The 15,182-nt window shown below is 46.4% G+C and overlaps 2 protein-coding genes across 3 annotated transcripts in view; both read right to left on the reverse strand.

Annotated features, from left to right (window-relative positions):
• The window catches only part of LOC123147439 (uncharacterized), a 31,936-nt gene extending 22,258 nt beyond the window's left edge, over window positions 1-9,678 (reverse strand). Inside the window, exons 1-6 of one of the 2 annotated variants that reach the window (XM_044566688.1) lie at window positions 9,310-9,678; window positions 8,052-8,140; window positions 7,673-7,953; window positions 7,229-7,292; window positions 6,684-6,774; window positions 4,779-6,587 (exon numbers count right to left, since the gene is read on the reverse strand). In XM_044566688.1, coding sequence (XP_044422623.1) covers window positions 6,565-6,587; window positions 6,684-6,774; window positions 7,229-7,292; window positions 7,673-7,953; window positions 8,052-8,140; window positions 9,310-9,352 — 591 coding nt within the window. In that variant the 5' untranslated portion in view covers window positions 9,353-9,678 and the 3' untranslated portion in view covers window positions 4,779-6,564. Of the gene's footprint in view, window positions 1-4,778; window positions 6,588-6,683; window positions 6,775-7,228; window positions 7,293-7,672; window positions 7,954-8,051; window positions 8,141-9,309 lie in introns of those variants that run through there. The other variant, XM_044566686.1, reaches the window with a different exon arrangement.
• Window positions 9,679-10,226: 548 nt separating this feature from the next.
• LOC123147438 (polycomb group protein FIE1) lies at window positions 10,227-14,398 on the reverse strand. Its single transcript, XM_044566685.1, has 13 exons — window positions 13,998-14,398; window positions 13,426-13,491; window positions 13,215-13,337; window positions 12,734-12,814; window positions 12,562-12,654; window positions 12,086-12,161; window positions 11,921-12,000; window positions 11,758-11,829; window positions 11,480-11,539; window positions 11,229-11,325; window positions 10,924-10,987; window positions 10,752-10,811; window positions 10,227-10,556 (listed from the first exon to the last, which is right to left on the reverse strand). Exons 1-13 carry the CDS (start codon window positions 14,184-14,186, stop codon window positions 10,481-10,483), a joined length of 1,137 nt encoding a protein of 378 aa, XP_044422620.1. The 5' UTR covers window positions 14,187-14,398; the 3' UTR covers window positions 10,227-10,480.
• Window positions 14,399-15,182: the final 784 nt, after the last annotated feature.

Here is a 15,182-nt window from a genome sequence, read left to right on the forward strand (position 1 = left end):
TGATATCTAGAGGAAGGAGTTCAATCGCCCATTTTGCCACTCGACCAGTTGCGTCCCTGTTATGCAAGATCTCTGACAATGGAGCGTCGCTCACGACTGTAATGGAATGATCAGAGAAGTAGTGGGCAACTTTCTTTGTGGTCATATAAATCCCATATACGAGCTTCTGATAATGAGGATATCTTTGCTTCGATGGGGTCAAGACTTCAGAAATATAATACACTGGGCGCTGAACTTTGAAGGTTTTCCCTTCTTCTTCCCGCTCGACCGTAAGTACCGTACTGACGACCTGTCCTGTGACTGCAATGTAAAGCAGCAAAGGCTCCTTGCTGATTGGGGCAGCAAGCACCGGCCGGGTGGAGAGCAGAGCTTTGAACTCTGCGAACGCTGCGTCAGCTTCAGGAGTCCACTCGAACTTGTCAGACTTCTTCATCAATCGGTAAAGAGGCAATGCCTTTTCACCGGGACGAGATATGAATCGACTTAGGGCGGCCAAGCAACCAGTAAGCTTCTGAACATCGTGCACTCGCACAGGACTTTTCATTCAGAGTATAGTACCGACTTTTTCTGGATTGGCGTCGATTCCCCGTTCGGAAACGAGAAAACCGAGTAACTTTCCGCCAGGAACCCCGAATGTGTATTTTGATGGATTAAGCTTGATATCAAACCTTCTGAGGTTGGCAAAAGGTTTCAGCAAGGTCAGTCAGCAGGCAGGAACCCTTCCGTGACTTGACCACAATATCGTCCATGTACGCCTCCACATTCCGACTGATTTGGGTGAGCAAACACTTCTGAATCATCCTCATGAATGTGGCTCCGGCATTCTTGAGGCCGAATGGCATGGTAACATAACAAAAGCACCCGAATGGAGTGATGAAAGCTGTTTTGATCTCGTCAGGCCCATACAGACGGATCTGATGGTACCCGGAATAGGCATCTAAAAAAGACAGTCGCTCACATCCCGCAGTCGAGTCGACTATCTAGTCGATGCGGGGGAGAGGAAAATGATCTTTCGGGCAGGCCCGATTGATATGTTTAAAGTCAATGCACATGCGAAATGACTTGTCCTTCTTGGGGACCATGACAACATTGGCGAGCCACTCGGAGTGGTAGATTTCTCGGATGAACTCCGCCGCTAAGAGCCGAGCCACCTCTTCGCCAATGGCCTTCCTCTTCTGGACGACGGACCGTCGGAGATGTTCCTTGACAGGTTTTACTTTTGAGTCGACTCTTAGGCGGTGCTCAGCCAGCCCCCTGGGAACACCCGGCATGTCAGAGGGCTTCCATGCGAAAATGTCTCAGTTCTCATGAAGGAACTGGATGAGCGCTTCTTCCTATTTGGAGTCGAGTGTTGTCGAGATATGAGTTGGAGCAGCGCTGGGGTCAGTCGGGTGGATGTGAGCTGTCTTCGTATCGCCAGTCGACTGAAAAGCTGACTCTGTAGCGGGCTTCTTGGCTCGCAACAAATCACTCGGGTCTGCAGTCTTCTAGTATTCCTGCAACTCCACCACTGCCATCTGAGCATCGGCGATCTTTGAACCTTTCTGAAAACATTCTTCCGTTTTCTTCCTATTGCCCGTAATAGTGATCACACCTTTGGGGCCAGGCATCTTCAATTTGAGATACACATAACATGGTCGGGCCATGAAACGTGTATAAGCCGGCCTACCCAAAATAGCGTGGTAGGCACTCTGAAAGTCTATAACTTCAAATGTCAACTTCTCTTTGCGGTAATTCTTGGAATCACCGAAAACCACATTAAGAGCAATCTGGCCGAGTGATTCAGCCTTCTTCCCAGGAATGACTCCATGAAAACTCATGTTGCTGGCACTGAGTCTGGACATCGGAATGCCCATCCCTTTCAACGTCTCTAAATACAATATGTTCAAACCACTGCCACCATCCATCAAGACTTTGGTCAGTCGAGTGCCTTCAACCACTGGGTCGACCACAAGAGCTTGCCTCCCAGGGGTGGCAATATGCGTTGGGTGATCGGACTGGTCGAACGTGATGGCAGTCTGGGACCATTTCAAATAACTTGGTGTCGCCAGAGCAACCATATTCACCTCTCGGTTGATGACTTTCAGTCGACTTTTGCTCTTAACATCAGCAAAAATCATCAGGGTGGAATTGACTTGAGGGTATTCCTCGTCACTGTCCTCTTTGTCCTCGACCTTGTCCGACTCCTTTTCCTTACCTTTGGGCTGCTTGCCCTGGAACTGCTGGATCAAGAGTCGACACTGTCGAGTGGTATGTTTTGGGTAAATGAAATTACCCTCATCTTTGTTTGTGTGGACGAGACATGGCAAGTCCAACACATCATTTCCGTCCTGGTCTTTAACCTTTTTGGGGTTCCAAGGCCCTTTAGGTTTCCCTTTAAACTTTCCTTGGGTTAAAGCCAAGGCTTCCCCGGGAGCCGCTGGCTCGGCTTTCCGTTTCTGTTTCCGATTGGAATTGCCTCCGGTTTCTTGGGTGACTGACTTGAGCTTGCCACTCCTGAGTCGATCCTCATCTTCGCCATTAGCGTACTTGGTGGCAATCTCCATCATCCGATTCAGGGACTTATCCCTGGTTCGACCAAATTTCAAATTTAGTTCTCTATACTTGACGCCTTCCTTGAAGGCACAAACTGCTTGGTGGTCAGGCACATTCTCCACCGAGTGGTGTAACGTGATCCACCTCTGGATGTAATCCCTCAAAGTTTCATTCGGCTTCTGCACGCAAGACCGGAGTTCCGTCAGTCCTGCCGGTCGCTTGCATGTGCCTTCAAATGTGGTGACGAACACTCGGGAGAGATCTTCCCAAGTGTAAATGCTGCTAGGTGCTAACTGGTTCAGCCACGCTCTGGCCGAGCCCTCCAACATGAGAGGCAGGTGCTTCATGGCCACTTCATCATTGCCGCCACCAATCTGGACGGCCACTCGGTAGTCCTCAAGCCAAGTATCGGGCTTGGACTCGCCAGTGAACTTACTGACTCCCGTCGCCAACCTGAAGTTGGGAGGAATCACAGCGGCCCTGATGGCTCTACTAAAGCACTCTGGCCCCGAAACATGTACTCTGCTGCTGGTAAGTGCATCTCTGTCGTGACCTTCTCGGTGAGCCCTGTTCTTGTCGACCAGACCTTGGACGAGAATGGATCTCGCGTCAAAGCCTGGCCCTCTGGGGTCAACTGGAATCCTTCACCCACCATTATGAGGGCATCTGTCATCCTGCTGGCGAGGCACATACGACCCGCTCCTCGGGGGAGGCGTGGGCACTCGACGTCGACCGTCACGATCGACTCGGTGATCATACTGCTCATGGTTCCCATACTGGTCACGCCGGTCTCCACGTCCCTCACGCCTCGGGGGCGATCTCGGGCTGTGAGCCGACTGGACTGTGTCCGCGGCAACGGATCTGCTGTGAATCCTGTTCCGCGACTGAGAAACAGCGGAATTCTGATCTCCTGCTGCCCGGAGTAACGCTCTGATCTGCAGCAAGCCTTTGCCAGCCTCCGACTGGGAAGGCTGAATCGACTCCGCAATACGGGCCGCAGCTGCTAAATTCTGAATCGGAGTTCAATATACCTGCGGGGCGGGAAGAGCTGACGTCGACTGGATTCGGGAACCCGTTGTCGCGCACGCTTGTCGAGTGCTCGCTAGAGGTTCTCCAGTCGAGTGCGCTCGGCCAAGTTTGCCAGGCGCGCGTCCTCCAAGGCGCGAGCCTCGGGGGTTTTTCCAACGATAGGAGTGTGCAGTGCATCCACGTTCCAGCGGCGAAGTTCTTCTCTCTGCAGCGACGTGAGAGGCTCGGGAAGATACTCCTCATGGAGACGCGACGGGTCGCCTCCACCCGCGCCTCCGTCGGTGCGGGGAAAACCGGGAGGACTGGGCGGTCCATCGACCATCAGAACCTCCGTCGCCGGATCACTGCTGTCGCACTCGGATGCGGTCTATGCGGAGCCAGTCGACAGGTCGAACAGGCCGTAGAGGGATTCGTCGGGCTCGATCGCCACGACTTGAGGGGTGGCCGACTGACGTGCCACCGCGTGCCTCACCCACCGCTGAAGTCTCGACCGACCGGAGCGCTTGCGCCGGCGGGAAACGGGGAGGGAGGACAACACAGGAGCCGATCGGTAGGGGGTCGACGGTTGCCGCAGGAGAACGCCGCGGACGCACGCGCTAAAGTGCGTTGCACCGCGAGCAGGGAGTGCGTCCACGTCGAGCGGAGCCTCCTGGAGCCAAGCAAAGTCATCGACGATGAACGTGAGCGCCCGAGACGGATCTCGCGGCCCTCCACCGAAACTCCGCCGAAAACCATGATGATTCGAGTCGGAAAAGGTCGCAACTCCTCCAATAAACGCTAAAGCACCTACCCCACGGTGGGCGCCAACTGTCGTGGTTCTAAGTCTGACAGTAGTGTAGGGGGGTAAGTATGGAGAGGCAAGATCTTAGCTATGGAGAAGTTGTAAGCACGCAAGGTTTACGAGTTCAGGCCCTTCTCGGAGGAAGTAATAGCCCTACGTCTCGGAGCCCGGAGGCGGTCGACTGGATTATGTGAGTATGAGTTACAGAGGTGCGAACCCTTGTCTCGAAGGAGGGGGTGGCTTATATAGAGTGCGCCAGGACCCCGGCCAACCCACATTACAAAGGGTTCAATGTACATTAAGGCGGGGCATTACTGGTAACGCTGGTAATAAAGTGCTATGATGACCATAAAAAATATTTAATGACCGACCGTTAGCATGCCGAGTGACTTTAGGTCTCCTGGCCGTCGAGTGGTTGGATCTTGGTCGAGTGATTGCTTCTTGGTCGAGTGTCTTTGAGTCTGTCGAGTGGAACACCTTCAAGTCGATTGAAAGGTGATTTCTTCTAGAGATGTCCCTGGGTAGGGCAGTTAGGACAGGTCCATGACCCTACCCTAGGTACATAGCTTCATCAGGAAGCACACTACCAATAAAGACATCGTGACGACAGACACCGCTCAAGGGCGAGGAAGGCAGCATCGGCGGCGAGGGTCGGGTTATTGGGGAGGGTCGTCAATATAATGAGCAATAACAACTCTCTATCCCTAGCAAAACTTATTTACGGTACCGCGACCCTTTGGCGGAACAGACCCCATAAACCAACCCGCAAATGTTTGCGGGACGCGTTTACGTGATATGTTCCGCATCGGAGGGCTTGCGGTATCGCAAAATTTTCATAGCTTCGTAAATCAGAGACTTCAACAAAGAAAACCAAATGGAATCATAATATAAATATAAATGGTCCGAAAAGCAATTCACAATACAGCAATCATTTTCATCACAACAAATGTTCAAATTTGAATAATTATTACAACACCAAATTGTTCGAATCATCGGATGAAGACAATGAGGACGAACTCCAATCCATCTATAAAATGCACATGAAACCCCATGAATTTCACCCGAACCTACTCCGAGCCAAATCGAGCACAACCCCGCGAGTGTTGGACATACCTCGCCCGAAGCCGGCCGAAGCAAAGCCGCGCTACGCCGCCCTTTCTTCTCCCCGCCGACTGATGCAAAGCCGCGCCGCCGCCTTCCTCCTACGCGCGTGGGCGAGCCCCATCGATTCCAAGGCTCACTGGCGACCAACCGGATCCACCAGCTACAAGGTCGTGCGCCAAGCTCCGGGATGGGATCCATGGCGCCAACGATGGCCACGAGCCCTGGACACAAATGGGCACCCCCCTCCCCCCACCCCCTTGCCGAAACTTGGTGGAATGGATGTGGAGCAGGGTGGCGAAGCTTTCGGGTGGCGTGAGGCAGCCGAGGCAGCAAGACCAGACGGGGATGTGCGGTGGCGACGGCGGCGGGGAGTGGAGACGCGAACAGAAGCGGGCGGAAATGCGTTCACGCAAAAGGAAAGAGGAGCTGGCAAAATTGATTGAAATCCCGTAGATATGAACGAAATGAGCTCGTGGATTCGGGATCCCACAAAAAGTTTCCGAGACGGCCAAAATTGGGGGATTTATTCGGGCCGGGCAAACCCCCTCCGTCCCGCAAACCGACGTTTATTTTGCTGGACGTCCGGTTTGCAGGATCCGCTAGAGATGCTCTTAATCGTCCTCCTCTTGCAAGACAAAACATCATCTTTTTCCCTACATTTCCTTTCCGTCCACTTTCATTCTCTTAAGGCCATGGTCAATGCATAGCCTCAGGGTGATGCCTCACATGCCATGTAGGATTGGATGACAGGAAAAGTAGATTGGGATGGGGAAGCGGGATCCTCTGCAGGAGGCGGGTGCTTGAAGATAAAAAATGTGGTCAGGTGCATAAAGTAGAAAAAGTTGAAGTAGTGAGTATGGATACATGTGTAGTGAGAATCACTTTCTATTCTTTGATGAAGCCCACTAGTAGTAGCTTGCATTGGGGGGGAGGGAGGGGGGGAGGGGGGGAGAAAATCAATATAGATGCCTCAAACTACTTTTTGTCGTGGGGCATCTATATCCATATGCCACCTTTGTACATGCACTAATCCGCCCATTCTCTAGCATTACTGTTGTTACCATCGCTTAGACACATTTTACAAACTCTTCATTGCTAGTGACCCCCCCCCCCCCTCATCCGCAGCCGCTCGTAATACCTATCGATCCAACAATGCAAATTTCCACTACATTTTATAATTGGTCGCTATTTTAACATATAGTGATGAAATGTTAGTAGGCAAGAACATCATTACCTATTGTGTTACCAATTTGCCGTTTATTAGCCACCTTGACATCAACAGATTTAGCGGGTTTTGTATCTTCGTCACTGAAGAAAACCAATTCCTGAAAATGACAAAAACATCATTGGAATACATATGTAGAAATCTTAATTCATGTCTAACATTTGCAGCTAATATCAATGAAATAAATGATGAAGTACATACACAGCAATGACGGTCTTCTTGGTAAATAAAATCTAAACACCTTATATGATTGCATGACCATTATTTGTATTTGGCAGATAGAGGTTTTAACCCAAAACATTTATTGTTCAAAGTATAGGGCTTCTCTGTTGTTTATGCTAAGAAAAATATATTCAGAAAACATAGTGCTCGATAAAATAATACAAACAACTTTTGCATTTGTACCAATAATGTTACACCATAATAAGTATAATGCTAGATGCGGATATGAATTTTAGTACAAATAACAGATTTCATTTCACAAGGAGTGAATGGAAAAAACAATACCACAGAACTATCAAAGAAAGGCGCGAAAGAGTTGTCAGTGTATTCACCTTATTCTCGTTTCCTGTATTTAACCTCCCATATTGGTAGGTCCGATTCTTGGAATGGTACCATCTGCACATCAGTAAATTTATCAGAGAAACATAATGTTATGTGGGGTAACAATGGGAGACCGGAAGCACGGCACAAGCAATAGTGGTTTCAAACACGTTTACCACTGCCATCGCTGCAGTTCAAGTTTATATTCATATTATTTATAGATGGAATGCAAATTAGTATAGCTGACAGAGTGGCAATAGAAGGAGAAATAATCAATAAATGGATTTGCGCACAATCAAAATAACATAACAAGGCGTAAATGTCGTACAACAAAGTGAAAAGTCTCAGATGCGTAAGCAAAACCTACGAAATGCTAGAGAAGAGAGATAACATAGTTCATAGAACTTCTAAAGGTAAACAACAGATGACCTGGGTCAGCAAACAGGAGTGATTACCTCTTGGTCGAACTCCCAAAAGTAAGATCTTCTGTCTGTAGTTTATGGGACAAGTCCTTTGGCTCAACAAAGTTTTTTTTCTGTCGACTTTCTGTACAGAACTTCAAATCTAACTTGCTATCATCCATATCTAAATGTTTCTCAGAAATATTTTGAAAAACTGTACGCCTTTTTGGTTCATCATTCATGGGATTTGTTGCTCTTTTCCGATCTTTCATTTGGGAAACATGTTTGCCTGTGTTAAAATAGCCTAGCTCTTTAGCGAATGCTGCTGCAGCGCCCTATGTATAACCAGGAAAGTTGTCAAAACATTTGTAAATAGTCACCACAAAAGTATAGTAACATAGAAAATTAGGACTGAGGACACTGAAGCGTGCACCTTCCCATAGCTCTTTGTAGGTGGAGTAGACTGTAAGTGCCGATGGTATTTACCAACAACGATGCTGCTGCTGAGCTCATCACCATTATCTGCAAAAGAAATGGCAAAGGTCCATTTGTTTTTGTGGGGAAAGGTAAATTGATGACTGAAAAAAACATAAGCAATATGCATCAGACAGTTGAAGGCAAGAAAAGGAAGGTATTCGATCGGCTCACGTGAATACACCTTCGCTAAAAACCAGCAAAAGGAAGACAACGAATGAATCCTAAATTCCTAATACTTTTCTGCCTCAGGCTTGGGCTGTTGTGCATATCTCATAGGTGACTCACTTTCCTTGTGCCTCTTCAGATTTTCATGCACTGGTTAGTTTGTTATCCCAGTTGGCCGATGGTGCCACGAGAAATGTGTGTATCCAACTTGTAAGGTTATATAAATGTAAAATAATTAGTTAGATAACTACGTGAATATGTGTTTTTAGGTCAAAATTTATCAAGTTACTGATGATTAAAAGTATTACTGTTTAGCTCACAATGAATCTGAACTCGGCTATGTACAGAAAGTCCAAATCGAATCCACATATAAGTTTCATGTAGCTTCGTATTAATTAGCACAACCAAGTTATGGGTAAAAAATGCAGGGTTAAATACTTCTGCATATCATCGAAATAAGAAACAGAAAAACACCTCTCTGACGAAGAGGGACAACACATAACCCAGTGTAGTTGATTAATTCAATTAACATATGTCCAGTGATCCTTGGTGATGAGTTATGAAGATAAAAGAACGTTGAGAAAAGGAACAGCTGCATACTTGTACAGTTGTCCAGCAGTACATCATTTTTCCAGTAAGGTAAGTACCCATGAATAATTTTAATATTCGGCAGAATGACACCTTTTGATACTGATTTCCACAAATTATGGTAACCAACACCGTAAACCTACCAAGCACGAACATCGAGGAATTGGATATAGTGAAAACAAAATCAAAAGGCTAGGAAGGAGTAGTGCTGGCAGCATTCATGTCTCCAAAAGAATGTGGGCATTTTGCCCAATGATACACTTGGCTTGCAACCGTAAGAATTCGTGCTTACATCATCAAGATAAAAGGAAATTCATGGTGAATAAGTTGAGCCGGCAAGGTTTGCTTGGAGCTAAACATCTAAACGCACGCACAGCTATCAAGTAGTAGCATGCAACTGAAAAATTACTAGTATTTCACAGCAACAATATATTCATCAGTAAGCGAAGATGCAAAATTACCAGCGGCGGTGAGGTAACGCGTCGTGGCCCCGTGACCCGTCATTCCTCTCGTACCCACGTGCAGTTCACCGAGGCAGCGACCGAGATGCAGGGGAGGCACGGCAGCGAGGGATGCCGCGCGCCCGCGGCGCCGGGGGAAGGACAGAGAGGTGACGCCGGCGGGAGGACGGAGCGGCGGCAGGGTGGAGGGTGGTGCGGGGAAGAAGGCGAAGGGAGCGCCGAGGAGGCTAGTTAGCGGATCTTGGCAGCGAGAATCGGCGGCGGCGAGGATGAGAACTCGGGGTGTGAGAAACCTAGCGAGACGACGATGAAACAACGAGGGTCTGGAGGGTGCTGTTTCCTTTTGTCAATCGGATCGTTTTTGGTGGGAAGGAAAGAAACCAGCGTGAGAGATTTTTACAAGAATCTATCGACCGGGCGTTCCCACAAGCCAAGTTCCTTCGGGTTCAACTTTTTATTCAGAAAAACCGTCAAAAAAACACTTTTTATTCAGAGATATCATGTGACTTGGTCGCCAATGGCGAGGACGATTTCTTTCTCGGCCCGCGATCAAGACCACCCGACCGCGGCACATTTTGGCGCCAAACGGCCACCTTTCCTATCATATCCTCCTCTTTGCCTTCGCCCAGCCACGAAGCTCATAGCTAGAGCCTAGAGAGACTTCAGGTTGAGGAAACATTTGAAAAGAAAAACATGAATGAATGAATCTCCCACGATTGATGCAGAAATGGCAAATTTCGGCAGAGCCCCTGTAAAACTCACACGTTCCAAACAGGCCAGACCACAAAGACGGCACCGCCACGGAGAAATTTAGGCCATTCAAGCGTCAGGATTATGACGAGGTTCTTCTTCACCCAACAAAGTGTTTCCTTCTGGTATGTGTTAGGCCACCAAATTCAGGCAGGTCGCCAACTCAATGAGAATGCGAACGAGGATTTAAGTTTAACTCCCACATTCGGTACATGATACAGCCAATGTAATAAACAGAAACATCCGGCAAATCATCGAATCAACAACATCCTAGCTTACAACATTATAAGCTCATTCACCCCAACTTCTGGACTAAGTAATTGGTACAACCCACTAAGTAAGCAACACAACAACTACCCAGGACAAGCTCAAACTGGCTGGCATTGCCATGGGGCCGCACGGATGGTGGTTTTCAGTTGCTTCAATTTTTTGCAGCTTGATGTTCCACTTCATCCCAGCGGTATATGCTGCCATCCTCGCCGCAGGCAAGGATCGTGCTGAAGAATGGAAGAAAAGAAGAAGAGTGACATGCAATTCTTATGCACCAATACCAAAAGCAGACTTGAAAGAAGAAAAACTATAATGGATGCACATAGCACACATGAGAAGCTATATCCATAAAAGTACAGGAAAAATAAGTGCTAGAGAGGTACTACTGGATCAGAGGTGGCGAACGGAATATGGTGATGTACCTTCCATCAAACGACACTGCAGTCTGCCTTATTGGCATTTTGCATTGTGGACTACTCAGCCTGGAAATTATCAGTGTGTACATGCAGGAACATACAAGTTAGTAGCTAGCACCACCACCACATTCAGAGGAGGAGAAATTGGGAATAGCTGAACTTGCTCGGTTAAACTTACCGGGTAATTAGCACAGGAGGGCTCGCCTGCACTTCCCACACATAGATTTTGCCTTCGCGGTTGCCTGTTTACAAGCAAACGATTAACCACAAGAGTTATACTTTTTGAATTTCATCTAACCCTGATCAAGTGCATGTAGATGAGTTCGTTTACGAGCAAACGATTAGCCACGAGCATGTTTTCTACAAATATCAGTTTTTTCACGTGTATAAGTACGGCCATCCTCAGAAACTTGTTGACAATCACATAAGTACAATACAGAAATATGTCCGCAGATAGATAATAATTTCAATATAAAGTGTTACCTATTGCTAATTGATTGAAGTGAAAATCACATGAGAATTTGATAAACCAAATGTCACAATCAGGCACAGGGTACTTCTGAAGAACATCAATGCTACCCTGCATATGGAATGAAGAATCACTTCAGAGGAAGGCACATAGTATGGCCGGCATCATTTTTAGAAACAAAGGAGCACAACCAGAACTAGTTTGTATCAGTACAAAAGTATAATGTGTTAAGCCCTATAGTTCTTTAAAAGTAAAACTGCATCACCTCGCCGGGACCCTGCTCTTTTATTTTTGGCTCCCACAGAACAATTTCATTGTCAACACTCTGCAAGTTCAAGGCGAAGCAGATCAGATGTTCTCATCCTTCAGGAAATAATTATATCAGCATTGAAAAACAGGTGGCAACACTAATCTTTGATATATAAAAAAGACTGTACAGTATGATATTACAGGTTTCAGGTATAGTCTGAAATTTTGCACCAGTAAGCATTCTAACATTGTGTTCACACTAATTCGTCTCTCCTACAAAAATGAGCAATTTACCTTCGACAGGATGAAGTCACCAAGCCACCTAGTACAGTCAACATAGTTAGAATGAACCACGGAAGTCATGAGCTGAAAGGGGATATATCAGCACGATGCTGAGAGGGTCAATATTAAAAGTTTGCATAATAACAGGTTCAAAGATGAGAGATACTTAACATACCGGAAATTGAACAAATTTCGTTGGAAATTTTGATGGAAGGTCAGTCCATGTAAAGGATTTCTCCACGTATGGCCAAAATTCTATGACAACATTAACAAACCATGTCAGTGATCAGCAGTAATAAAATGTAAATAGGAAGCAAGATTGATGAAATGGTTCGCTAACCTTTCATTGACCAGATTTTAACAGTATTATCCATGCCACAACTGGCAATTCGGTAGATATCAGAAGGGTGGAAGTCCTGATATAACGGAAGTATGAATGAAAGGACAGTTAGTGCCGAGATAACATGTTTTATTTTTCAGTGATACTAACTAAAATGATCGACTCAATAATGCCAGTAGCTGGCAGACAGCTATATTTAGAGTGTGTTCGGATTTAGCCCATATTTGGCTAGCTATAATTTTGGTGATGATTTTGCTAGCCCATGATTTGGCCAACATTGGTAAGAAAACTGAACTAGGGTGGCCAAACGAGCATTGGCATGCCAGAAAATTGGCCATGATCCTAACAAAGACCACGTTTTTGATTATGAACAAAATATTGGCAGGGTAGCTTTTGGCCACAATCCAAACATATCTTTGGGCAGTGAAGTGAGTGGCAATATAAAACAATGTCACTAGGAGGTAGGTGTAACTTACAACACTCAATACTTCATTACGGTGACCTCCTCCTCCAGCAAAAATCAAGATGCAGATACCTGTATGGACATTCCATAGCCTAACAGACTCGTCCTATATAAGGCCATATAAACTGCATCAGAAAGGTAAAAGGCATAGGTATATCCAGCATCACACCAGGTTATCTGCCAACCTTGCTTGCAGAAATGAAGAGCGAAGGCTTCAATGGTTGAGTTCTTATCTCATTTATTGAATCACCATGGCCAAGAAAACTCTGCATGATTTGTAAGACGAAATAAGAAACTTACTCCACGTTCGTAGTCATTAGTTTAGGATATTGAATCGTAATATATACGCCCAATTTCATGACTACCTCAGAAGAATAGATCTGCTAGGTTGTAAATGTTTTCACCACGGTAGACGTACTAAAGTATTTGACATCTACAATCTCTTTTGGAGAAAAATAAACTACTGTATAGCAGAAACACAACTTTTCCTAAAAGTCCAAATCATCATCTCGAATGGACAATACAGAGAAACCAACAATTATCAAATAAGTAACTGTTTTCAGAAAGGACATCAAATAAGCAGCTGAATAGTAGATTGATGCAAGTGAAACTTCATCCATGTTGGCCACAATAAGAAAGTAGAAAACTCTGGCACTACTATTATACCTTAAACAACTTCTCGGTGGCACAGTTGATGACCCGAATGACCGCATTGCTTCCTGCTGCCACTAGCAGTGGTGTGCCGTCAAGGTCACAAGCCCAGCTCAGAGTGTAGAATGACTGAGCATCCTGAGATAAGATGCAGACCTCGTCAGCCTCAGATAAAGTACAACTAATATAAGAAACTGAAGATTCTAGAGATTGTAATGGAGCTTACGTCCGCATCAATGTATGCTTGCAGAACAGCCAAGTTACCGTCGGGGAGGCCACGGTACGTCGTCGCCTGCAAGATCAGCAGAGTCAACTTGTGGACAGGAGCACACCAGAAGTAACAATTAATCGAATCAAACTACGATCGGATGCCTATGGAAAAGAAAACTAAGACCAGATTCTCAACAATTCCCTCCACTGTGATATTGATCGAAAGTTCCATCGAATATGCAAGTTGTTATCAGATACAATATATCAAAACTTGTGACAAACAGCACCCTGTTTCCCAATGGAAGGTCCAAATTTTCCGAACCAAAAGCCAAACTTGCAGCTCCATCGACCTTATTTGGGAGGTTCCTTCACCCCTTCGCCTCGACGGTGAGATTTGGCCAGCGGTCGCCCCCTCCATTTTGTGGAAAATTTGGGACTCTCGGAATCCCTCCACGAAGGTCGGATCCTCCTATGGAGCCCCGCGCACCGGAACCCCAGCTCTCCCACTCAACCACTCACAATTAAGAACATTCCCAAATCTAAAGACAGGGCAAAGATCGAGCGGGCGGGCAACCACAGAAGGCTTACACGATTGCCGCCGACGGTGGCGAAGACGTCGTAGTAGCGGGCGTCGATGAAGTTGAAGCCGATGGCGTAGAGCGGGCGCTTGCCCTCGGTGTGCTTGCTGCAGAGCTTGTACTCCCGGCTCCGGCTGGGCGCCAGCGACCCCACCGCCGCCTCGCACCCTAACCCCTGCCCCGGGCCCAGCCTCGCCATGCGCGCCGGGAGAGGTTGGGGCTCTGGCGCCTGCTTCTCCTCCTCCGCCGCCGCCTTCCTCTTCCCCCTCCCCCTACCCTTCCTCTCGGCCCACGCCTTGGAGGCAGCGGCGGCGTCTGCAAAGGCGGTGGCGGCGCGGGCTTCGGCTTCTGCGGGTGTGATGGGGCGACGCTGTGACCTCCGGCGCGTGACGACCTCAGGCGTTGTCGCGCTTCAGAGTTGAGAGATTTGGGGTTTAAGCACCGCGTGGAAATCAGATTTACATTTTCTTCTTACGGAAATCAAATTAGAAAAGAATCAATGAAAGCAATTAATCGGGCACCTGCAGTTTACACTTGGATTTACATCTTTCACTTTTTTGGCAAACCTTTAATGTAGTACAGTAATTGGGTTGTTGGGATATGGCTGGTTATGGGTTTTCAAATTGCAAATAGGGACACGAGTATATCAATAGCAAACATTTAATAATATATGCTGGTTACAACTGGAGTTGGTAACTGAGATGGGGCTATTGCCCTCTGCAACGGGATTTAAATCCATTCGCAAAAAATGATAATGATGATGATGATGATGATGATGATGATGATGATGATGATGTTGATGATGATGATTATATGTTATCATTGGATTTACATTCAAATTTTTTCTTTTGTAGAACTGAACCAAGACATTGTTTTACTGGATTTGCTAGAATTTTTTTTACCTGATTTTCTACTTTTAAGGTTAAAGCAACACTTTAAGATTCATGAAACTAAGAGATCTACCACAATGCAAGAACAGTTGTACAACAAGTTGATATACCTGGATTTTGATTCAACTTCATTTTAAAAGTCGTGTAATCAAACTATGAAGAAAATCACTCATACTAAAGTAAAAAAAATGTTTTTTGAAAATAACCTGATAAACTAAAACTATTTGTGTTATCAATGACAAATAAACCACATACCATAACGATTGAGGACCAAAGGAACTATATAACATAGATCTAAAATAAAA

Source organism: Triticum aestivum, chromosome 7A, assembly GCF_018294505.1.
Source record: "Triticum aestivum cultivar Chinese Spring chromosome 7A, IWGSC CS RefSeq v2.1, whole genome shotgun sequence".
Lineage (NCBI taxonomy): Eukaryota > Viridiplantae > Streptophyta > Magnoliopsida > Poales > Poaceae > Triticum > Triticum aestivum.

Bases quoted from the DNA above. Each gene is read 5' to 3' on its own strand.
- LOC123147438 (XM_044566685.1), bottom strand. From the start codon at position 14,186: ATGGCGAGGCTGGGCCCGGGGCAGGGGTTAGGGTGCGAGGCGGCGGTG. The intron at 12,655-12,733 runs GTTGGCAGATAA...GGCCTTATATAG, and splicing joins TCTTCATTTCTGCAAGCAAG to GACGAGTCTGTTAGGCTATG. The intron at 11,540-11,757 runs GTAAATTGCTCA...TTGAACTTGCAG, and splicing joins GTGACTTCATCCTGTCGAAG to AGTGTTGACAATGAAATTGT.